Raw genomic sequence first — 25,556 nt, 5'->3', positions numbered from 1 at the left:
TTTTGTGTGTGTGTGGTCAGTGGTAAGCCATTAAAACTTTCTGAGCAGGCAGATGTCACGAAAATGAGCTTTTAGGATCATTATTCCAGTAGCAGTGTGTGGGGTAACTTGAGAACTATAGGACTCCAAGCTCAGTTTTCTCTTATTTTCTTTGTCCTTTGCTTTAATGGTGGAGTATGAGTTGTGTTTCATATTACAGTTATTTTAGACCTACAATTTTTTAAGCCTACTTAGGACAGGCCTTCCATAAAGCAGTGGTATTAACAATAAGCAAATAAATATCTATTTCATAGGTATCTGAAGTGTTAGGTAGTTTGAGCTTTGACAGAGCCACAGACTAGCTTGAATTCTTGTTTTCTCGCTCACTGTGTAAAGTTGGGCAAATTCTTTAACCGTTCCAAGCCTCACACTTCTCATCTGGACAAGGAAGCCAGTCATAAATAATATTACCCTTAAAGGATTGTGATCATTAAATAAGATAATGATTGTAAAATCCTTGGCATAGCAAATAGTAAACCCCTGATGAATATCTTCCTCTGTTAATTGCTGTCGATATTATTATTATTATTATATACTAATCATGATTATATTGTTTCCATGGACTAGTACATTCTGAAAATTGATCTTGTACCTGTGAATAGTCTTTTCCCATCTGGTTCAGAAAAGAATCTCTCTCCTTACCCTGCCAAGCTTCAGGGTCTACTGGCTGCCTCTAGATTTTCCATTCCTTTGTTCTCTGTGCCCTGTTTTGTCACCAAGGGCAAGTCAAAAGACCAGGAATCCTGGATGCAGCAGGTAAGGGACTATTTACCGCTTATCATTGGGGGAGCATGGTAAGCTTTGTTTTTGTAAGATATATACAGTATTAGGTGTTTGTTTTGCCGTATGTTGTTCTCCCGCAGTAAGGCTTTGCTGTTATTTGAACTGTGGCATTTATTATTCAGAAATTTAGACTTATCTTTACTTTTGTCAGGTTTAAGCCGTTTTTTCCATTCCAAACCTTGCAAGGATTTGAAGAAGATGAAGAGGAGCATATCCATATACAACAGTGGGCACTTACTGAAGGCCGTCTTAAAGTTACATTATTAGAATGTAGCAGGTATGTTCTTTGTTTTGTCATTATTACATTATGGAAAAGAAAGTACTGTGAAAAATGTGTTCTAATAGTATTTGTGTTTCTTTACCTTTTGTCTTAATTTAGGTTTATTATCTTATATCTAAGCTCTTTAATTGTAATTTTCATTTCATAAATGTAGTCTTTTCAGCTTGAGAAAAAATATAGGCAATACATTTTTTAGAAAACATTCTAATGGGGGAGAATCAGTTGTTCTATGATAATTCCCACTCTTTAGATACGTGACCCTTGTTGGCATATTTTTAAACTTACTCCCCATTTGAGCCGTTCACAGCATAAAAGCTTTGCGAATTTTTTGTAATTATTGGAAACACCCTGGCAAGTCACAAAGCCAGGCTTGGAAACCCCTGTGAGATCTTAACATTTTAAAGCTAGAAGAAATCTCACAAATAATTTTGCCTAGCCACCTTACTTGACTTTGCCAGCACCATAATCCAAGCTATGTACATTTTTCACTGAAGCTACTTAGTATATAATCTCCTTTTTTTTTTTTTTTAGCTCTTAACACTCTAGCTCTTGCCTAGTATAACAGCCAGAATGATATTTTCAAAATGCAAATCTAATTGTCTACTTTAAACTCTTTAATGGTTTCCCATTGCTCTTAGATTATGGACCCAAATGGTGACTCATTTTACAAGGTCCTCTTACCTCTCTAGCTTCTTTCTCATCATCCTTTTTTCCTAGCCCCTCACTCACAGTGCTTCAGTTCTTCCTACAGGAGGAAGTTGGCAGACTTTTTCTCTAAACAACCAGTTAGTAAATATTTTAGGCCTGTGGTCTTTACCGTAGTCTCTGTTGCAACTTTGTAGCAGTTTAGTCTACTTTATAGTGTGAAAGCAACCATAGACAATATAGAGATGGCTGTGGGTAAATAAAATTTTATGTATGAATTTCATATACTTTTCATAGGTCAGGAGATAGTCTTCTTTTGATTTTTTCCTGTTTAAACATGTAAAAACCAGTGGCTCAGTGGCAGAATTCTCGCCTGCCATACTGTAGACCGGGTTCAATTTCTGGTTCCTGTCCATGCAAAAAAAGTCAAAACCATTTGTAGCTAACAGATCATATAAAAAGAGGCTGTGGACTGGATTTGGCCTGTTGACTGTACTTTGCCATCTCTTGCCTTAAATATTTGAAAGCATCAACCTTGCATTGACTTCTCATCGTTTTCTAGACCAACGGTCCTACCACTCTCTCCTTCTTGAAACCAACCTTTCTTTTTATTCAGTTCAAAATTTATCCCCTGATAATTTCAAATACAAGTACTGTCCTTATGCTACATTTCCCTAATACTTGTTTGTACCACTTATTTAGTAATTACCATCACTTTTATTTTTATTGTACCATAAGTACCTGAGTGCAGAAGTTATATTTTGTAACTAATATATTGGTGTTGTTAAGAAGTTAATTTTGAGTATACTGGCAATATGTTAATTTTTTATTTTTTGCGTAATTCCTGGGTGACTCAGGATTATGCACCATTATGTTGGAAAGTCTGGTTGACAAAAAATTCTTTCTTTTATCTAATAAAGACTAAATATGCTGTATATTTTGTAAAAGAGACTTTTGTATAGAGTAAGATGGTGTATGCAATGAAAATATGGTTCTACACAAGTCTGAGTTTAACATATCTAAGCTAATGTGTTATGATAAGAATAGCATTAAATATCTAATTATAATTTGCCTTTCCATGTTAACATTTAGAAGAACTCTTTGGAAGAAGCTTTTGTCTAGGGAAGTTTTAGAGTAATAGTTCATTTTTCTCTCTGAATTTTCTCCTAGATGCACAAGCATCAGTATCATACTATTGGATCACACCTTTTTCTAAAATAATCATAGTAACTTCTAAATATTTGAAGGGCAGCTTTGGACAAAACTTCTTGACTTTGTCCTGTTCTTAATCCTTGCCTACCTCTTTATCTACCCATCTCCAAACATGCAAAGATAGTTTGAAGGACATCCATTGATTCATTCATTCGAAAGGTGCTTGATTAATTCAGTGTATATAGTGTGTGCTAGGTATTGTGTTAGGCATTTAAAAAACTAGTTCTTTTGCCTGGTGTTGCTGATTGGGTTATGGATTGATTATGTGTCTGTTATCTTGTGTCTGTTTAACTAGCGGTTATTGTTATCACCTTTGCTTACCATTCCCTTGTTTCACCTGGGATACTGCTCACCTAAACACTTGCCACAAGAATCAAGAAGTATATAAGGCCTTGAGTAAGTGTAGTCTGGTAAATTATTTAGGTCATATTAAGCTGAGATAAATGATTCAAAGAAAGGCATTGGAATTTATGGAGTACCTTGTATCCTGCTTTATTTTAATAAGCAAAAGTATAATAAGAGATCTCTGAAAGAATACACAAGAAACCAATAAAAATGTTTGTGGGGTAGGAAACTAGATTGATGATGGAAAGGGGTAAAGATGAGAATGAGATTTTCTTTTTTTTTTTTTTTTTGCATGGGCAGGAGGTGGGAATTGAACCCTGGTCTCCGGTATGGCAGGTGAGAATTCTGCCTGCTGAACCACCATGGCCTGCCCAAGAACCAGATTTTTGACTATTAACTCTGTAAGATTGTTTGATTTTTGTGATTTTATCACCTGATCAAAATATTAAAAAATGAAGACCAGTGTTTTTAGAAATACTAAATTTCTAATTGATTTAAAGGAGAAAGCGTGGAAAATTGTCCTTTTTATCAGTTTTTTTTTTAATTAGTCCTGTAGGCTTGGATTGTACAGCCAGCACCTTTCCCCAAGTGGGTGGTAACTTAATCTTTGGAATAGGCAGACTATCCAAAGAACTCTCTGAGCACTATCTTGGTTTACCCAAATGTGCAAACATTACTTAGTGTTGTGGTGCCATTTTTGTCTGTATAGTTTAAGGGTTGCTTAAAATTGTTTATGAAGGACGGAATAAGTTACTGTTTTCAACTCAACCCTGCTTTATTTAATATTGAAGTCTAAGCATTGTTTCCCTGTTTTTCGCATTAAAATCTTATTTGCATTATTTTTTTCTTAGTATAAAAATAGAACTTTAAATTCAAGTACATTCTGAGTTACCAGGATTCAAATTCCTCTACACATTTATTTTAATTGTTATTTCTGCTTCTTGAATATAAATTCATCTAGTATGGTTCATTGTAATCTCTAACGCAGAAAGTGGCACTGCTGAGAAAACGAGAGAGAAAATATCAAGTGTCTTTTTGCTTTGTTCTATAGAAGAAAGCTTTAGAAAGATCAGAATTTGTAAGAGATCATAAACCAGTTAAAATCAAAACATTTCTGCAGAAAATGTTGCTTTCAGTTAGTGTGCTGTCGTGGGTTGACAGGTTTCCTGGCTTTTTAGCATTCAGTCATTCATATTTGTGGTTTTCTCTCCCTGAGCAAGATCTGTTTACACATTTCCACATTGTTACAATAGCATAGGGATTACTTACTTTTGCTACAGTTTTAGCTTAATAGTTCTGTAAATGTTTATTTCTTAAGCTTTTTAGAAACTGATTTTGAATCAAATAAAAAGAATGTAACTTTAGTAATTTTCCCTCAAATCCATGAAATGGAGCATCATATACTCATCATCCACAGATAGCCATGGTCCTATGTAGTAAGAACTTATTTAAAGTTTATTTTGATATAATAAAATAGTTCTGTGTGAGGACTTTTTTCTTTTTACTTTGTTTATTTTGAAGTGATTTCAGACTTACAGAAAATTCTGTGTGAGGGCTTTTATCAAACTTAGCTGATGAAGGCTTTGTGAGTGAATTTTGTCAGAGTAAACAAATTAGAAGTGCTCATGGAAAAAAAAGACTGTTGAAAATGTTAGAGTTGTACAACTGGAAGTTTGTGCTTTGCAAGGCAATATAATGTGGAAATAATACAGAGTTAAAGCACTGAGCTCCTGTCGCAGCCACATGCCTTTACTTTCCTTTCTTACTTTTTTTGCTGATTTTATCAACCAGTTACCTTTTAAAAATGAAGTACACACCAAAATTAAGAGCACAGTCAGGAAAGGTGAGGCTATAAAGTTTTGTTGTGTGAGAGTACTGTACTTCTAAACAGTATATTTAGGATACCCTGTGTGCTGGTTTGAAAGGAAGTATGCCCCCTAAGAAAAGCCATGTTTTAATATAAATCTCATTTCTTAAAGGTAGAATAATCCCTATTCAGTACTGTATATTTGAAACTGTAATGAGATCATCTCCCTGGTTGATGTGATTTAGTTAAGAATGGTTGTTAAACTGGATTAGGGGATGACATGTCTCCACCCATTTGAGTGGGTCTTGATTAGTTTCTGAAGTCCTATAAAAGAGGAAACATTTTGGAGATTCAGAGAGACTCAGAGAGAGAGCAGAGAATGCTGCAGCACCATGAAGCAGAGAATCCACCAGCCAGTGACCTTTGGAGATGAAGAAGGAAAACGCCTCCCGGGGAGCTTCATGAAACAGGAAGCCAGGAGACCAAGCTAGCAGATGACACTGTATTCGCCATGTGCCTGTCCAGCCGAGAGAGGAGCCCTGACTGTGTTCGCCATGTGCCTTCTCACTTGAGAGAGAAACCCTGAACTTCATCGGCCTTCTCGAACCAAGGTATCTTTCCCTGGATGCCTTTGATTAGACATTTCTATAGACTTGTTTTAATTGGGACATTTTCTCAACCTTAGAACTGTAAACGAGCAACTTATTAAATTCCCCTTTTGAAAAGCCATTCCATTTCTGGTATATTGCATTCTGGCAGCTAACAAACTAGAACACCCTATTTACTTATTATAGAATAAGAAAGAGATTCTAATTAAGGCCAGTTTCTACTGAGTCACACTTCGGCTTCTGTTTTCTTAGCAGGTTTTAGGGTGTTGTTTGATTTTGTTTTACTGGGTTCCAAAAATACATCATTAAAAAAAAATTAATGTTAAATGTAACACAGATAAAGAAAACCACATTAAACAGAAGAGCTTAATGAATTATTTTAAGACCAACACTCTTTTAACCCCTGCTGTGTCAGGAGATAAAACCTCTATATCTTCTCATGTTCCTTCTTAAACATTCTTCTGCCCCTCTACCCAGCTTCTGTCCTGACTTTTCTCATAAATCACTTCTTTACTATTGATTGTTTTATCACCCATATGCATCATGAAACACTATAGTTTATCTTCTCTTATTTTTAATATGTTTTAAATCCATATTATTTATTTAAAATTCTTTGAAAAATATTTTACTTGTAAGTAATTTCAAACTTACAGAAAAGTTTCAAGAACAATGCTAAGAATACCTATGTATTCTTTGCTCAGATTCACCTGTTGTTTATATTTTATCATTTAATATCTACACATACACAGTTTTTTTAAATTTACTTTCTGAGTAAATTGCATTCATTGTGCTCCTTTACCCCTAAATAATTCAGTATGTATTTGTGTATTTCCTAAAAATAAGGATATTCTGTTAGGTAACTGCATCAGTGTTCTCTAGAGAAACAGAACCGACAGGACATATCTGTAAGTATGAGATTTATGAAGGTGTCTCATACAACTGTGGGAATGGAAGTGTCCAAAATCCGCAGGGCAGGCTGTGAAGCTGGTAGCTTCCAATATGTATCTAGATGAACTGCACAGGAGAGGCTTGCTGGCTGAAGAAGCAGTGAAAAAGTCTCTCTTCTTCCTGAGAAAATCTCCAACTGATTGGATTATCCCATTGGTGAGAGGTGTGCCTTAGTTGATTGTGCAGATGTAATCAGCCACAGAGGCAGTCAGCTGGCTGATGATGATTTAGTACACTAGCCTTCCAGTTTCTCAACAAGCCTTCCAGTTTCTCAACAAGCCATGACATATCCTTGCCAAGCCATGACATATCCTTGCAGCAACAGTCAGGCCAGTGCTTGCTTGGCCAGACAACTGGGCATCATCACTTGGCCAAGTTGACACCAGAATCTAATCATCGGAGTAACCATAGTTATCAATTTCAGGAAATTTAATAAAACATAACACCTTAATCTAATCTCTTGTCTGTTCACTTTTTGTCACTTGACCCAGGAATGCCCTGTACAACAAACAGGATCCTGTTAGGATCTCGTATCGGCCTGTTTTTGCTAAGACTTTTTAATCTTTAATCTGGAACCATTCCTGAGTCATTCTTTGACTTTTTTTTTTTTTCTGCATGGGCAGACGCCAGGAAATGAACCCGGGTCTCTGACATTGCAGGCGAGAATTCTGCCTGCTGAGCCACTGTGGTCCACTCTTTCTTTGACTTTTATGGTATCAGTACTTTTGAGGAGTAGAGCTATACCCTCCCTCATTTATTTAAGGAAAGTTCCTCATTTTGTGTTTGATACTTCTCTAGGATTGGATTCAACTTCTTCATTCATGGCTAAAACACTGTGCAAGTGATATTGTCTCTCTCTCAAGTTCCCTCATCCAGATGTACACAATGTCCAGCTGCCTCTCACTGGTGATGCTGATTTTGATCACTTGATCAAGATATTACCTGCTTCTTCATTGTATATTTACAGATTTTTGCCTTGCAATAATATATAATCTGTGGGAATATACTTTAATATTATGCAAATATCCTGTCCTTCATCAAAATTCCCACCCTTAGACTAATTTAGTATCCATTGATGATTCTTGTCTAAACCTGTCTTTTATTTTAATGATTCCAAATGGTGATTTTCTCATTTTAGTACTTTTTCCAAATTACTACTCAGCAATTGACATTCTACTCTGTTAACTAGAGCCTTACTTTATTTCCCCACTTATCTATTATTGACATAGATTCATGAATTCCTGTTTTTCCCAATATTTATAATTCTTTACTGTCCTTAATTATTCAGGTGCTTCAGTTGCCCCATATTTGGCCAATGAGAGCTTCTTAAAGCTCTGACTCCTGTGTGCTTGTGATATAATAACACCATTCTATTTATTTATTTATTTATTTTGAGGACATTATTACTTTCTGGCGTAACAAAATGTTCTGGGTTCATTTTATACCTTCCTTGCCATGGTCCTAAAATCAGCTATTTTTCCAAAGAGCCTTGGTTCCTTTCAAGATGTAATGATATTAGAAAGCCAAGATCTGAGTGTTGGATATGCTATTTGCTGCTTATTACATTTAGACGTCCTTTCAGCAGACAGAGTTAGAAAATACATACATACATATATACTTACACACACACAAACTCAAACACACACACATAGGTATATGCATCATTTAGAAACCATGAGCTCACCTGAAACTTCCATCCAATTCCAGTCCATCCTCTCAGGGTTGTTCCTTGTCCTGGTTCATTCCCCATTCCATATTTTTATGTCTCTAGAACCTGGGTCCCAGCAACATCAGAACTCTGACTCATTTACTCAATCTTATAATACATTTCAAATAGTTTAAAAAGAGCCTAAGATTTATTTCTAGTTTCCCCTCACCCCACTCAAGATTTCTCCTCCTGTTCTCCTGTAGTTTTTGTTTAACATCGGTGGTAGCTGTCTTACTTGGCAAAGGAATTCATGTCATTATGAAATATGTCTTTTAGCATTTTAAAATGTTCTTTTTTTTCCTTTAACATTTAATATTATTATTTGTTTTTTTAAATGCTTTTTAGTTTAAATTCTACTTTGGTATCAGTATTTCGTCTCCTACTTTCATATTTCCATGGTAAATCTTTGTTCATCCCTTTATTTTTTAGCCTTTTTTAATCACTGTATTTTAGTTATATCTCTCATACACAGCAAAGTTGGGTTATGTATTATGAGACTATTTTAACATTTTTTCCTTTAAATAGGTGAGTTAAACTGCAGCCATTTAAAATGTGCAATTTAATGCATTTTGGCAGGCAAGCTCATTTGTAAACTGCCATAGTCAAGATACGGATAATTTCCATCACTCACGTTGCGGTTCAGCTCTCCTTCTGCCTTTGTCTTCAAGCAACCATGGATCTACTTTTTGTCACTATAGAGTTACATTTTCTAAAACTTTATATAAATGGAATCATACAGCATATATTTGAAATGTATGCATATGGTTGCTTGAATTAGAAATTCATTCCATTTTACTGCTGAATAGTATTTGATTGAATGGATACACCACATTTAGGTTATTCATTCATCTCTTGAACATTTGGGTTGTTTCCAATTTGAGGCTATTATAAATAAAACTGCAGTGAATTTTCACTTACAAGTCTTTGTGTGGGCATATGTTTTTATTTCTCTTTCATGAATCATATGGAAAATGTGGATATGTTTAATTTTATAAGAAACTGCTGGACAGTTCTCCAAAGTGGTTTTGGCATTTTAAATTCCATTCAGCAGTATATGAGAGTTCCATTTGTTCAGCATGCTCCCCAATGCTTGGTATTGTCAGAGTTTTAAATTTTAACCTTTGTAGTTGATATGTAGGGGTATCTAATTGTTGTTGTTTTATTGAGCTATAGTTCATATTACCATAAAAATTCACCATTTTAAACTGTACCATTCAGTGGGTTTTAGTATATTCACAAAGTTGTACAACCATCATCATGGTCTAATTTCATAATATTTTCATCACCTCAAAAAGAAACCCCATGCCCTTTAGCAATCACTCCTCATCCCCCTTCCCTGTAAACTCTAACAATCAATAATCTATTTTCTTTTTCTCTGTATTTTCTTATTCTGGATAATTCATATAAAAGGAATCATAAAATATATTATCTTTTCTTACTGGCTTCTTTCACTTAGCATAATGTTTTTAAGGTTCATCCCATTATAGCATACATTGGCACTTCATTTCTTTCTTTTTTTTTTTTTGTAACTTTTGTATAGTATAACATATATACAAAGCAAAGAAATAAAAAAGCAATAGTTTTCAAAGCACTCTGCAACAAGTGGTTACAGGGAAGATCCCAGAGTTTGTCATGGGCTACCATACGATCCTCTCGTATTTTTCCTTCTAGCTGCTCCAGAATATAGGAGGCTAGAAGGCTTAAATATTTTTTTATCATCACAGTCAACTTTTTTCCTTCTTTTTTTATGGAAAATAACATATATTAAAAAAAAGCTGTAAATTTCAAAGCACCACAATTAGTTGTACAACATATTTCAGACTTTGACATGGATTATAGTTTCAGGTTTTTACTTCTAGCTGCTCTAAAATATGGAGATTAAAAGAGATATCAGTTTAGTGATTCAGCAGTCATACTCATTTGTTAAATTCTGTCTTCTCTGTATAACTCTGTCATCACCTTTGATCTTTCCATACCTCTCTTTAGGGGTGTTTAGGCTATGGCAGTTCTAAATTTTGGTTATTGGAAGAGTCTGTCACTAATATGGGATGGGGATATGAAACTATCTGATGTTCTGGAAAAGCTGGGCTAGATTTCAGGACATATCTGGACCAGGGACCCATCTGAAGGTTGTAGGTTTCTGGAAAGTTAGTCTAGTGCCTGGAACCCTTGTGGAATCTTATATATTGCCCTAGTTGTTCTTTAGGATTGGCTGGAATGGTCCTGGTTGGGGGTTGACAGGTTATGATAGGTAGCAAGGTCTAACTGAAACTTGCATAAGAGCAACCTCCAGATTAGCCTCTGGACTCTATTTGAACTCTCTCTGCCTCTGATACTTGATTAGTTATACTTCTTTTCCCCCTTTTGGTCAGGATGGAATTGTTGATCCCACAGTTTGCCAGGTCTGGGTTCATCCCTGGGAGTCATCTCCCACATTACCAGGGAGACTTTCACCCCTGATGTCTTGTCCCACGTAGGGGACAAGATTTCACTTGCAGAGTTGGGCTTAGAGAGACTGAAGCCACATCTGAGCAACAAAAGAGGCCCTGTAGAAGTAAGTCTAAGCATGCCTATAGGTAGTCTAAGCTTCTCTGCTACCTGCATAAGCTTCACAAGAGTAAGCCTCAGGATTGAGGGCATGGCCTATTGATTTGGGTGTCCCTAAAGTTTGACACAGTATCAGGGCATTCCCTCATGGTAAGGTTTAATAGTTCCATATTCTTTCCCCCCTCCCTCAGGGGACTTTGCCAATACTTTTTGATTATCTGCTTAATATACTCTAGGATGTTTCCAGGCATTACAATAATCCATACAGGATAAAAGGACCTCTTTCTTATTCTTTGCTCTGTGTGTTTCACTTGTTCAAATTCATTTCTTTTTATTTGTTGAATAATATTCCATTGCATGGATATTTCACATTTCACATTTTATTCATCCATCCATGTATCAGTAGATGGACACTTGGGTTGTTTCCATTTTTTTACTAGTGTAAATAATGCTGATGTCATCTACTTTTAAAAACTAATACTACCTAAGGTTTCACCCCAGTCTTCCCAAATCCTTATTAAAAGAAAAGAAGTACACTGTATTTTTTTTTGTTTCAAAGGCATCTCTGGCTGAGAAACATAGTAATTTGAGTATCAAATACAGACATTCTAGAAACAATTACCTGTGAAGTTTTAGAATATAGTAGCCTGAATATAGAGCTGCTTATGGCAACCAAACACCCTAGATTTGGGATGCTTGTTCAAATTTCAAATATTTTGTAAATTGCTTAATTTCCAGATATTTGAGACTTTTCTAGATGTTCATGTGTGCTCAGAAAAGCATGTATATTTTGCAGTTTTGTGTATAGGGTTCTATAAATGTCTAATAGGTTAAGGGATTGATAGTGTCATTCAGATCCTCTGTATCCTTACTGAATTTTTTGTCTAGTTCTGTTAGTTCCCAAATAAGGTGTGTGTTAATCTTCAACCATTTCTGTGGATTTGTCTTTTTTCTTGTTGTTTTTATTATATGCATATGCATTAATAATCATTTTTTTTCCTGATACATTGACCCTTTTATCATTTTGAAGAGTTCCTCTTTATCTCGTAATAGCCTTGTCTTATTGTTTTTGTCTTATCTTTATATAGCCAGTGCAGTTTTCTTATGCTTATTGTTTTTTATAGTATGTGTGTGTGTGTGTGTGTGTGTGTGTGTGTGTATATACATACACACATATATATACATATATATGTGTATATATATTTTTTACGACCTTTACTTTCAATCTGGTTATGTCTTTGAAGATAAAGTGTCTTTCTTGTATGTTACAAATAGTTCTTAACTTTATATGCAGTCTAACAATCTGTGCCTTTTGATTAGAGTGTTTAGTTCATTTACATTTAGTGCAGTTTTTCATGTGATTGTATTTAGGTCTGCCATTTGCCATTTGTGTTTTGTCTCATCTGATTTTTGCTTGCTATCCCTCCTTTCCTTTCTTCATGTTTCCTTAATCAAAATTTTTGTAGAATTCCATTTGAATTCCACTGTTGGCTTTCTAGCTATATAGTTTTGCATTTGTGTGTGTGTGTGTTTGCTGTAGAAATTACAGCAGGCATGTTTATTAGTTTGTTTAAACTCTTTCTCACTCTGTACTTTGTATTGCATATTTTCTTATAATCCTGTCTTCAAATTCAAAATCTTCTACCATCTCTAATCTGCTCTTGAGCCTATCTAGTGAAATTTTAATTTCATTTATTATACTTTTGAGCTCTAGAATCTCCATTTTGTTAAGTTCCCATTTCTCTGTTGAGATTCCCTGTCTATTCACTTACTGTTATATTTTCTTTGAATATATACGCAATAGACTAAAACTTTAAAAACATATATAGATAACTGAGATTTCAACTCAGTTATCTATATGTGCAAAGGATTATGTACATACATAATTGCATTGGAGCCTTAGTCTACCAAATCTAACATCTGAGTCCATGGAAGTCACTTTTACTTTCTTCCTGGTCTACTCACTGTGGATCATACTTTCCTGTTTCTTTGATTGAAAACTGCATTATAGATCATATATTTTAGCATCTGCGGATTCTATTGTGTTCTTCTGGGGACTGTTGGGTTTTTTGTTCTAGTGAGCAATGTACTCTCTTGTTCTCAGACTGCAGACTTTGTCTTTTTACTATTCTTACTCCTTTCTCCTCCCTGTCCTCCCAATAACAGCTTGTAATCTATGTTCTTGCATATGTCTTCCCACTTCAGTTCTATTAGACAAGTGCCCTGGAATATCCTTTATTTAGCAGTCAGCCAAGGATCTGAGCAGAGGTGAGACTTATCTTCTCTGTGGTTTCTTTGTTTCTAGAGATTTCCCCCTAATTTCTAGCTGCTCTGCTGGCTTTGTGCTCTATTTTATGGCCCTTCAAATCCATAAAGTTTCAGTTTTCTCCTGCCTGAAGTTTGACCACCATTTTCTTATAGCTTTAGCCCTGAGTTAGGCACAGGTTGGGCAATGCCCAAAAGCAAGGCAACTACAAGCTAGCAGTTTGTACTCCTTTTAGAGTAAACTGTCCTCTGGCTTCAGTTTGCCTTTGAAAGGTTTTTAGTTGTTTTAAAAATTATTTTTATACAGCTTGTATCATTGTAATCTGCTGGAGACTTTGCTATACCAGAAGTACTTGACACCTGGTTTCATCATAGATATAGACAACCTTGTTTTTGTTTTCCTCATTGTTCTGTTTCCTTTTGTGGGAGTATTTTGGGATCCTCAGAACAGTGCCACCACCATCGACATCTTTCTAGAACCCAAAATACATTATTTTACTTTGGTTTTTATAAGGCAAATGAAACCATTAAGTTCTTTTCAGATAATACCAGTTGATTTTGTTTCACGTACATCTGAAGCAACTTAAGTGTACAAGTTTGATAGAAGGGGGAAACAATTATGCAATCCTTTAAATGGCATTTTGTCCATATACAATAGAAATGTTTATTTCTTCTTTAGGGAAGGCTGTTAATATTATGAAGTTTTGAAATTCATTTACAAGAGGGACCGTTTTAGAAGTTATAACTACAAAGTACTTCTAGCTTGCATTTGTTTGTGAATCCTCCATTTATTTTTATTACATTTACTTGGATCAGCTTCATCCCAAGTGATTATCTAAAAATTTATCCAAAGCAAATACAGTTAAATATTATCATTTGTTTTTTTCCTGGGTGATTGGTATATGGGTGGTCCTAATATCCTCTGTATTCATTTTGTTTGATGTATTTAAATTTTTTAATGGAAAAAATATATAACTAAATCTGAAGATATTTGGCAATATGCTATTGTTATTAATAGCACTTATTTATTACCTGCAGTATATAGCCAGTCTGCTAGGCATTTTGCATTCGTTGTGTCCAACCTTCATACAATCTTTAAAAGATTAGTATTATTATATCCATTTTACAGTTGAAGAACTAAGATTCATAAGTTATTTGTCCAAGTTGACATAGCTAGAATTTGAACCTAGGTACATCTGACTCCAAAAACTGTAACTACGTTATTGTGCCTTCATATCCTTTATTTTTTTCTTATTAGTGAAGAAATTATGGGAGGCGGGGGTTTTCTGAATTTTCATACTCTTAGGAGTATATAAATTTTGGCTTTTTTTGTGTGTAGATATATATATATAGCTGTTTCAAGGCATTTAATTACTCTTGAAATAATTCATTTTTTCAAAAACGATCTTGGGATATAGAAATATGTATTAATAATGAAGCATCATTTAGATGAAAAGGCTGAAGTCTCTTTCCTTCATGGAGGGAGAGATTAGAGGAAACAAACTTAAACATGAGATATTTAAGTTTATATATGGGTAAAGTACTATTCAAAGTGAATCTTGATAAAACCAGAAGGAATTACTTAAGAGTTGTGGCAGAATATTATTCTTAGAGATCTTTAAAGCTATATAGCTCTGTGATAACCCTACAGGATGAAACAAATTCTTATAGAGATCTTGATATATAATTTTATTTATTAGCTGTTTTAAGTTCCCTTATGTGGTTTAAAAAAAATGATATAGTGATGTTTTCCCTTAGTCTCTATACATTTCTCTAGGGTATAGTTAAATAATCTTCTCTTTAATTAGATTGTTTTTGACTAGATGCAGACTTTTTAGAAGTTTGGAATTTGAAATTGATCCATCCTGCATTTACATAGGTTCTCTTTCTTCCCGTCACCTTCTTTTCCCTGAAGTTATAGTGTTGGAAAATAGTAATTTTTTGTAATTGTATACTTGTACTGCTATTTCATAGAACAGAACATAGCTGTTTTAATTCTTCTGAGTCTGAATTGTAAAGAATTTAAGAAAGTTGTGCAGAAACCCAAATGATATAGAAAAAATGCTTTGTTTTAAAAGAACAAACTCAAAATGTTTTAAATGGGATGTTGATGTGCCATATACTTATATATAATACCTTTAACAAAAGTGAACTGCAGAGTGAACTGTGGTCAGTAAATAAAAATTCAGAAGAGTTTGATGTCTTTGAATTTTCCTGCTCATTGTATCATTATGCCATAAGTGTCAATCTTAGTGCTTTTAATGTATCATATTTGCAGCTGGGGTTCATGACTTTAGTCAAGACAGCTGCCTTTATTCCCCCTGTCATTTTCATAAACTCATTCATCTCAATTTATATATATTCCAACCTTTTCACTTACTAGTTGTGTGATCTTGCACGAATTATCTAATTTCTCTATGCCTTAGTTTTCTAATCTGTAAATGAGGGGTAATAACATTGCCTATCTCATGGTCTAATTGTGGAAATTGGGTGAGATAATAAATGTAAAACTCTTAGAATTATGTTTTAGTTTTCTTTGGCTGCTCAAGCAAATACCACGCAATGGGTTGGCAAAAATAATGGCAATTTATTAGCTCACTGTATAAAGCAAGGCATCATCAGGGAATGCTTTCTTCTTAAAGACTGGTATTCAGAAGCTGGGTGCTGGTGATCTTTGGTCCTGGGCTCTTCTGTCACATGGCAGTGCACACAGTGGGCCTCTACTGGCCTCTTCCTTCCTTCCAAGTGCCATTGACCTTCAGCTTCTTGCTTCCTATTTGTCTGAATTTTATTCCACTTAAAAAGGACTCCAGTAATAGGATTAAGACCCATCCTGATTGAGGTGGGCCACAACTTAATTGAAGTAACCTCATTAAAAGGTCTTATAATGGGTTCACACCAACAGAAGTAGATTGTGTTTAAGGACATGTTTTTCTGGGGTACATATAGCTCCAAACCACCATAAACTACCTGTAGCCATAAATGATAGCTGCTGTTTCTGCTACTTCTGCTTGTGCTACTACCACCATTGATAGTAAGAGCATTTTGTCTCAGTACTCTGGTGAATATAGATAAGTATGAAATCCAGTGCCTCCCCTCTAGGAATTTAAGGTGGTTGGAGCTAACAGACAAAAACAAATGTAGACTCAGATAGAGCATCTGTGCTGTGTAGTGGCTTGCGAAGGTGGCCTGGACACCTGCACCATGCTGTTCCAAGCGGCGTGCTGTACAAGCAGGAAGCTGGTACCAGCTTTGAGAATTTGGAGTTCCAGGCAAAAGAAGAGCCTCTCCAACTTTCCTTATGATTATGGCACCTTGGAGTCCCACATCAACATGCAGATCATGTACCTGCTCCATAGCAAACACCATGCCATGCATGTGAGTAACTTGAATGGTACCAAGGAGAAGTATGAAGAGGCACTGGCAAAGGTTGATGTTAGAACTCAGGGAGCTCTTCAGCCTGTACTGAAGATCAGTGGTGAAGGCCATATCAATCATACCATTTTCTGGACAAACCTGAGCCCTCATGATGACGGAGAACTGTTGGAAGTCATCAAGCATCACTTTGGTTCCTTTGATAAATTTAAGGAAAAGTTGACAGCTTTATCTGTTGGTATTTGAGTACTTTTAAATTTAAATTTAAGGTATTTTCTCTTAGAATTCAATTAGGAAAGTATTTAGGCTTTTTGAATTGTCAAAAGTGTTGTAGAGCTAGTCATCCAGCAGAAATTCAGCCCGTTTTCATAGTAGAAAAGAAACAGAAGAAAATAAAGTTGCAGTTTCTTCTATAAAGAAAAAGTGCTGCTCCTCCAAGAGGAATTTTCGAGACCGAAACAGCAGTCCCTGCTCTACTCCTCAATGTGCTTACAATGCCTTAGAATGATCAGTGCTGGAAAGAAACAAGGAGGCCAAACTAATACTGTTTTTGAGACAGTATCTGTTGTTTGATTATTGTGTAATAAACTTTAAAATATATATTTTTATTGAGAAGTATCCACACCAATATAACTGAACCATGTTGTATAATCAATGCCTTATCATCCCTACATAGTTGTGTATTCTTCACCATTATCATTTTTAGAACATTTGCATCGCATCAGAAGAAAAAAAGAACTCATACATCCCATATCCTTTACCGCTCCCTCTCATTGACCCACAGTATTTCAGTCTACCCAATTTTTCCTCTTAATCCCCCCATATTATTTATTTTTTATTTTTATTTATTTATTTATTTACACATCTGTCCATACCCTGGATAAAGGGAGCCTAAGATACAGGGTTTTCACAATCACACAGTCACATTGTAAAAGCTGTATAGTGATGCAGTTTTCTTCAAGAATCAATGCTACTGAAACACAGTTCAGTAGTTTAAGGTACTTCCTTCCAGCCACTCCAATACACCATAAACTAAAAAGGAATATCTATATAGTGAGTAAGAGTAATCTCCAGGATAGCCTCTTGACTCTGAAATCTCTTAGCCACTGAGCTTTATTTTGGCTCATTTCTCTCTTCCCCCTTTTGGTCAAGAAGGCTTTCTCATTCCCATGATGCAGGTCCCAGCTCATCCCCAGAAGTCAGGTCCCATGTTGCCAGGGAAATTTATACCCCTGGGAGTCATGCCCCATGTAGGGGGAGGTCGGTGAGTTCACTGCCAAGTTGACTTAGCAAGAGAGGTCACATCTGAGCAACAAAAGACGTTCTCTGGGGGTGACTTTTAGACTTGATTGATTGTAATGCTGAGAGAGTACAACTTTATTGCAAAAGTAAATACTCAAATTCTTGATCTTGAAATGAGCTTTGAATTTCTGTTGAGCACCTTTTAAAAAGTAACATCAAAACCATAAATCAAGTGAGATTGATGTGTATTGTGATTTATAGTTAAAATTAGGTATAGCTATATATTTATCTGTTGGTATTTGAGGTACTTTTAAATTCAAATTTAAGGTATTTTCTCTTAGAATTCAATTAGGGAAGTATTTAGGCTTTTTGAATTGTCAAAAGCCTGTTTTAATTTCGGGGGTGGGAATTACTGTTTAAGAAAGCGCTTTAGAGAATGTTTTGTACATTTTTTTTTCTAATTATTAGTCATTCCCTCATGATCCAGCAAACTAATGTCCTGTCTATAAGATGTGCATCAAACCTAATACACACTAAAAATCCTATAATGCCCTGGATAGTTTTTGTATAATCAGTCATTAGAGAAAACAGTTATTTTTCTCTGATAGTGATGTAGAGTTTTGAGTGTTAATAAAGAAGTCTATTAATCATTAAAAAAACAAATGTAAAATTGTCTATTGTACAAGAACTGTCTTATTTGAATTGAAGCTTAGGTGATATGTACCACAGAAATTTAGTGCAAGGAAAAGATATTATTGTGTTCAGTGGGCAATGAAATACTTCATTAAGAAGAGATATATCTTCAGAGATGGATGGATACATGATAGATTTTAGGTAATTGGAAAATGAACCAAGGAGATAAAAGTGACAATTTGTAAAGTTTTTTCAAGGGTCTATGTGAATTAAGTGTAGTTGTTTCATGTGAAAAAATCAGGTCCAAGTTTGCCAGCATAGGAAATTAAGATTGTTATTCTTTAATCAGAAGGAAGTTACTGAAAGTAACATTAAGAAATATCTGTTTTCAGAAATTTTTATTTTTAGGATAGATTGCATAGAGAGAGAAAGATTGAAATTCCAGAGACAAATGAAGAAGTGGTGTGGGTTAAAGGTGAAGAGGTAAGTGGTTGAAAGACGTGTTAGTGGAAGAGGATGGAAGAGACAAAGGTGATTGCTAGGACAGGGTTTAGTGAGGGACTGAATATACGAAAAAGGCATGGGGTGTAAGGGAGAGGGAGGCAAAGGAATGCTAAAAATTCGAGTCTGGGCGAATTCTAGTATTGTTAACATAAATTTGGTCAGTAAATAACATTTTCTAGATATTGGAGGACGTAAAGAGCAAAACATAGCTTCTCCTTTTCAGCATCAGTGAGGGGAGTAAAGATGCTTGCTTCAGAGGGAGATGAATTTGATTACACATCTTAAGTAGTAGCAGATAGTTAGATTTCCCTGAAGAGGTGATCCACAATCTCTTGGGGTTTTAAAAGTGGAGCAGGAGAAAGGTGAGGACCAAAGACTAGTTTTGAAAAGTCATCCTCATAAATGGGAGAGTTGAGTCCTAGGTGAGGAAGAGATTTCTGAGAGAAGAATGTAAAGAGGAAACAACTCCCTTCAGGTATAAGTTTCTCCTTTCACATTTATTTTTCACTTTTAATTTTTTTTTTTTTTTTTTTTTTTTTTTTTTTTTAAACATTTTCTTGTTTTATTGTATTCTGTTTCTCCGTTTTTGTTACATGGGCTGGGGCCGGGAATCGAACCGAGGTCCTCCGGCATAGCAGGCAAGCACTTTGCCCGCTGAGCCACCGCGGCCCGCCTTCACTTTTAATTTTAAAAACAAGTTTCTTAAAGAGGGAGGGGCATAAGCTTAAAAGTTTGAATTGGAAATTACTTTCCTTTTCTTGGTGGTTTAGTCTTGAGTCCTATCAATTTTTTTTCTTCCCTAGTTCTTGATAGGTCATGTTTGTGCTTATGTTTAACATAAAGTTTCAACACAGCTTTGCCTCTTGAAAAAAAAAGAACTTGCAAAGAACTTCCATAGAACTAATAGCTCTTTCAGGATATAAAGGGGGTGGGGGGGGGCGGGTATAAAAACAATTTCCTTTGCCTCTCTTGTTTAGCAGTATTATGTTTGAGCTGTTGATTCTACTCAAAATGTAAAGTCATATTTTAATCCTGATCCAGTCTTGTGGGAACACCATTTCTTTTAATCCTGATTCAATACTGTAAGTTGGAAATTCTTGATTAGATTATCTCCTTGGAGTTGTGGGTGTGACCTTTTGATTAGATAGAGATTTGACTCTGCCCATTCTAGGTGGATCTTGATTATTTACTGGAGTCCTTTAAAAGGGGGAGCATTTTGAAAAAATGACATAGCTAACAGAAACTTCAGAGCAGGGCTGACACAGATGCCGATGCTTGGAGAACAGAGACATGAATGTTTAGAGATGCCTGGAGTCCAGCAAACGTTACCATGAGATGTTAAGCAAGCCAGAATCAGGAGAGAGCCAAGGGAAGCCAAAAGATGAAAGCCGGCCCTGGAGGAGCAAAGTGAGGAACCTCCACAGGAGCAGAGGCCAAAAGCAACGGAGCGCAGGAGCAAGGGACCAGTGTGCCTTCCCAGCTGACAGTGGTGTTCCAGACGTATCAGCCTTTCTTGAATTAAGGTATCTTTCCTTGGATGCCTTAATTTGGGCATTTTCATAGGCTTAGAACTGTAAACTTATAACTTATTATATTCCCCTTTTTAAAAGCCACTCCAGTTCTGGTAAATTGCATTCTGGGAGCCTGCAAACTAATACAGCCAGTGTTGTCACTACTTGTTTCTGGTGATTATATAATTTGAATGGAAATCCTGTCATTGTTTGACTCTAGATTGAATTGTAAGTGCATAAAGATGTAAAACATTCCATTCTACATATACAATCAGTAATTCTTTTTTTTTTTTTTTTTTGAGATTTTTTTTTTATTAATTAAAAAAAAGAATTAACAAAACAATTAGAAATCATTCCAATCTACATGTACAATCAGTAATTCTTAATAACATCACATAGTTGCATATTCATCATTTCTTAGTACATTTGCATCGATTTAGAAAAAGAAATAAAAAGACAACAGAATAAGAATTAAAACAATAATAGAAAGAAAAAAAAACAAAAAAAAACAAAAACAAAAAACCTATACCTCACATGCAGCTTCATTCAGTGTTTTAACATAATTGCATTACAATTGGGTAGTATTGTGCTGTCCATTTCTGAGTTTTTATATCCAGTCCCGTTGTACAGTCTGTATCCCTTCATCTCCAATTATCCCTTCTCTTTTTTTTTTTTTTAATTAACGGAAAAAAAGAAATTAACCCAACATTTAGAGACATACCATTCTACACATGCAATCATTAATTCTTAACATCATCACATAGATGCATGATCATCATTTCTTAGTACATTTGCATTGGTTTAGAAGAACTAGCAACATAACCGAAAAAGATATAGAATGTTAATATAGAGAAAAAAATAAAAGTAATAATAGTAAAATCAAAACAAAACAAAACAAAACAAAAACCTATAGCTCAGATGCAGCTTCATTCAGTGTTTTAACATGATTACTTTACAATTAGGTATTATTGTGCTGTCCATTTTTGAGTTTTTGTATCTAGTCCTGTTGCACAGTCTGTATCCCTTCAGCTTCAATTACCCATTGTCTTACCCTGTTTCTAACTCCTGCTGAACTCTGTTACCAATGACATATTTCAAGTTTATTCTCGAATGTCCGTTCACATCAGTGGGACCATACAGTATTTGTCCTTTAGTTTTTGGCTGGATTCACTCAGCATAATATTCTCTAGGTCCATCCATGTTATTACATGGTTCATAAGTTTATCTTGTCTTAAAGCTGCATAATATTCCATCGTATGTATATACCACAGTTTGTTTAGCCACTCTTCTGTTGATGGAGATTTTGGCTGTTTCCATCTCTTTGCAATTGTAAATAATGCTGCTATAAACATTGGTGTGCAAATGTCCGTTTGTGTCTTTGCCCTTAAGTCCTTTGAGTAGATACCTAGCAATGGTATTGCTGGGTCGTATGGCAATTCTATATTCAGCTTTTTGAGGAACTGCCAAACTGCCTTCCACAGTGGTTGCACCCTTTGACATTCCCACCAACAGTGGATAAGTGTGCCTCTTTCTCCGCATCCTCTCCAGCACCTGTCATTTTCTGTTTTGTTGATAATGGCCATTCTGGTGGGTGTGAGATGATATCTCATTGTGGTTTTGATTTGCATTTCTCTAATGGCCAGGGACATTGAGCATCTCTTCATGTGCCTCTTGGCCATCCGTATTTCCTCTTCTGAGAGGTGTCTGTTCAAGTCTTTTTCCCATTTTGTAATTGGGTTGGCTGTCTTTTTGTTGTTGAGATGAACAATCTCTTTATAAATTCTGGATACTAGACCTTTATCTGATATATCATTTCCAAATATTGTCTCCCATTGTGAAGGCTGTCTTTCTACTTTCTTGATGAAGTTCTTTGATGCACAAAAGTGTTTAATTTTGAGGAGTTCCCATTTATTTATTTCCTTCTTCAGTGCTCTTGCTTTAGGTTTAAGGTCCATAAAACCGCCTCCAGTTGTAAGATCCATAAGATATCTCCCAACATTTTCCTCTAACTGTTTTATGGTCTTAGACCTAATGTTTAGATCTTTGATCCATTTTGAGTTAACTTTTGTATAGGGTGTGAGAGATGGGTCTTCTTTCATTCTTTTGCATATGGATATCCAGTTCTCTAGGCACCATTTATTGAAGAGACTGCTCTGTCCCAGGTGAGTTGGCTTGACTGCCTTATCAAAGATCAAATGTCCATAGATGAGAGGGTCTATATCTGAGCACTCTATTCGATTCCATTGGTCAATATATCTATCTTTATGCCAATACCATGCTGTTTTGACCACTGTGGCTTCATAATATGCCTTAAAGTCAGGCAGCGCGAGACCTCCAGCTTCGTTTTTTTTCCTCAAGATGTTTTTAGCAATTCGGGGCACCCTGCCCTTCCAGATAAATTTGCTTATTGGTTTTTCTATTTCTGAAAAAAAAGTTGTTGGGATTTTGATTGGTATTGCATTGAATCTGTAAATCAATTTAGGTAGGATTGACATCTTAACTATATTTAGTCTTCCAATCCATGAACACGGTATGCCCTTCCATCTATTTAGGTCTTCTGTGATTTCTTTTAGCAGTTTTTTGTAGTTTTCTTTATATAGGTTTTTTGTCTCTTTAGTTAAATTTATTCCTAGGTATTTTATTCTTTTAGTTGCAATTGTGAATGGGATTCGTTTCTTGATTTCCCCCTCAGCTTGTTCCTTACTAGTGTATAGAAATGCTACAGATTTTTGAATGTTGATCTTGTAACCTGCTACTTTGCTGTACTCATTTATTAGCTCTAGTAGTTTTGTTGTGGATTTTTCCGGGTTTTCGACGTATAGTATCATATCGTCTGCAAACAGTGATAGTTTTACTTCTTCCTTTCCAATTTTGATGCCTTGTATTTCTTTTTCTTGTCTAATTACTCTGGCTAGAACCTCCAACACAATGTTGAATAATAGTGGTGATAGTGGACATCCTTGTCTTGTTCCTGATCTTAGGGGGAAAGTTTTCAATTTTTCCCCATTGAGGATGATATTAGCTGTGGGTTTTTCATATATTCCCTCTATCATTTTAAGGAAGTTCCCTTGTATTCCTATCTTTTGAAGTGTTTTCAACAGGAAAGGATGTTGAATCTTGTCGAATGCCTTCTCTGCATCAATTGAGATGATCATGTGATTTTTCTGCTTTGATTTGTTGATATGGTGTATTACATTAATTGATTTTCTTATGTTGAACCATCCTTGCATACCTGGGATGAATCCTACTTGGTCATGATGTAGAATTCTTTTAATGTGCTGTTGGATACGATTTGCTAGAATTTTATTGAGGATTTTTGCATCTGTATTCATTAGAGAGATTGGTCTGTAGTTTTCTTTTTTTGTAATATCTTTGCCTGGTTTTGGTATGAGGGTGATGTTGGCTTCATAGAATGAATTAGGTAGTTTTCCCTCCACTTCGATTTTTTTGAAGAGTTTGAAGAGAATTGGTACTAATTCTTTCTGGAACGTTTGGTAGAATTCACATGTGAAGCCATCTGGTCCTGGACTTTTCTTTTTAGGAAGCTTTTGAATGACTAATTCAATTTCTTTACTTGTGATTGGTTTGTTGAGGTCATCTATGTCTTCTTGAGTCAAAGTTGGTTGTTCATGTCTTTCCAGGAACCCGTCCATTTCCTCTAAATTGTTGTATTTATTAGCGTAAAGTTGTTCATAGTATCCTGTTATTACCTCCTTTATTTCTGTGAGGTCAGTAGTTATGTCTCCTCTTCCATTTCTGATCTTATTTATTTGCATCCTCTCTCTTCTTCTTTTTGTCAATCTTGCTAGGGGCCCATCAATCTTATTGATTTTCTCATAGAACCAACCTCTGGCCTTATTGATTTTCTCTATTGTTTTCATGTTTTCAATTTCATTTATTTGTGCTCTAATCTTTGTTATTTCTTTCCTTTTGCTTGCTTTGGGGTTAGCTTGCTGTTCTTTCTCCAGTTCTTCCAAATGGATAGTTAATTCCTGAATTTTTGCCTTTTCTTCTTTTCTGATATAGGCATTTAGAGCAATAAATTTCCCTCTTAGCACTGCCTTTGCTGCGTCCCATAAGTTTTGATATGTTGTGTTTTCATTTTCATTCGCCTCGAGGTATTTGCTAATTTCTCTTGCAATTTCTTCTTTGACCCAGTCGTTGTTTAGGAGTGTGTTGTTGAGCCTCCACGTATTTGTGAATTTTCTGGCACTCTGCCTATTATTGATTTCCAACATCATTCCTTTATGGTCCGAGAAAGTGTTGTGTAAGATTTCAATCTTTTTAAATTTGTTGAGACTTGCTTTGTGACCCAGCATATGGTCTATCTTTGAGAATGATCCATGAGCACTTGAGAAAAAGGTGTATCCTGCTGTTGTGGGATGTAATGTCCTATAAATGTCTATTAAGTCTAGTTCATTTATAGTAATATTCAGCTTCTCTATTTCTTTGTTGATCCTCTGTCTAGATGTTCTGTCCCTTGATGAGAGTGGTGAGTTGAAGTCTCCAACTATTATGGTATATGAGTCTATTTCCCTTTTCAGTGTTTGCAGTATATTCCTCACGTATTTTGGGGCATTCTGATTCGGTGCGTAAATATTTATGATTGTTATGTCTTCTTGTTTAATTGTTCCTTTTATTAGTATATAGTGTCCTTCTTTGTCTCTTTTAACTGTTTTACATTTGAAGTCTAATTTGTTGGATATTAGTATAGCCACTCCTGCTCTTTTCTGGTTGTTATTTGCATGAAATATCTTTTCCCAACCTTTCACTTTCAACCTATGCTTATCTTTGGGTCTAAGATGTGTTTCCTGTAGACAGCATATAGAAGGATCCTGTTTTTTAATCCATTCTGCCAATCTATGTCTTTTGATTGGGGAATTCAGTCCATTGACATTTAGTGTTATTACTGTTTGGATAATATTTTCCTCTAACATTTTGCCTTTTGTATTATATATATCATATCTGATTTTCCTTCTTTCTACACTCTTTTCCATATCTCTCTCTTCTGTCTTTTTGTATCTGACTCTAGTGCTCCCTTTAGTATTTCTTGCAGAGCTGGTCTCTTGGTCACAAATTCTTTCAGTGACTTTTTGTCTGAGAA

At 35.3% G+C, this 25,556-nt stretch overlaps 1 protein-coding gene across 1 annotated transcript in view; it reads left to right on the top strand.

The window, feature by feature from the left end:
• PDZD8 (PDZ domain containing 8) overlaps window positions 1-25,556 on the top strand; it is a 119,457-nt gene that overhangs the window by 41,375 nt on the left and 52,526 nt on the right. Inside the window, exon 2 of the mRNA XM_077126151.1 lies at window positions 974-1,099. Coding sequence (XP_076982266.1) covers window positions 974-1,099 — 126 coding nt within the window. The remainder of the gene's footprint in view (window positions 1-973; window positions 1,100-25,556) is intronic.

The sequence above is a fragment of the Tamandua tetradactyla genome, chromosome 13, assembly GCF_023851605.1.
Source record: "Tamandua tetradactyla isolate mTamTet1 chromosome 13, mTamTet1.pri, whole genome shotgun sequence".
NCBI classification, from domain to species: Eukaryota; Metazoa; Chordata; class Mammalia; order Pilosa; family Myrmecophagidae; genus Tamandua; species Tamandua tetradactyla.
The sequence above is the reverse complement of the archived record's forward strand: the minus strand, read 5'-3'. Positions and strand labels throughout refer to the sequence as shown.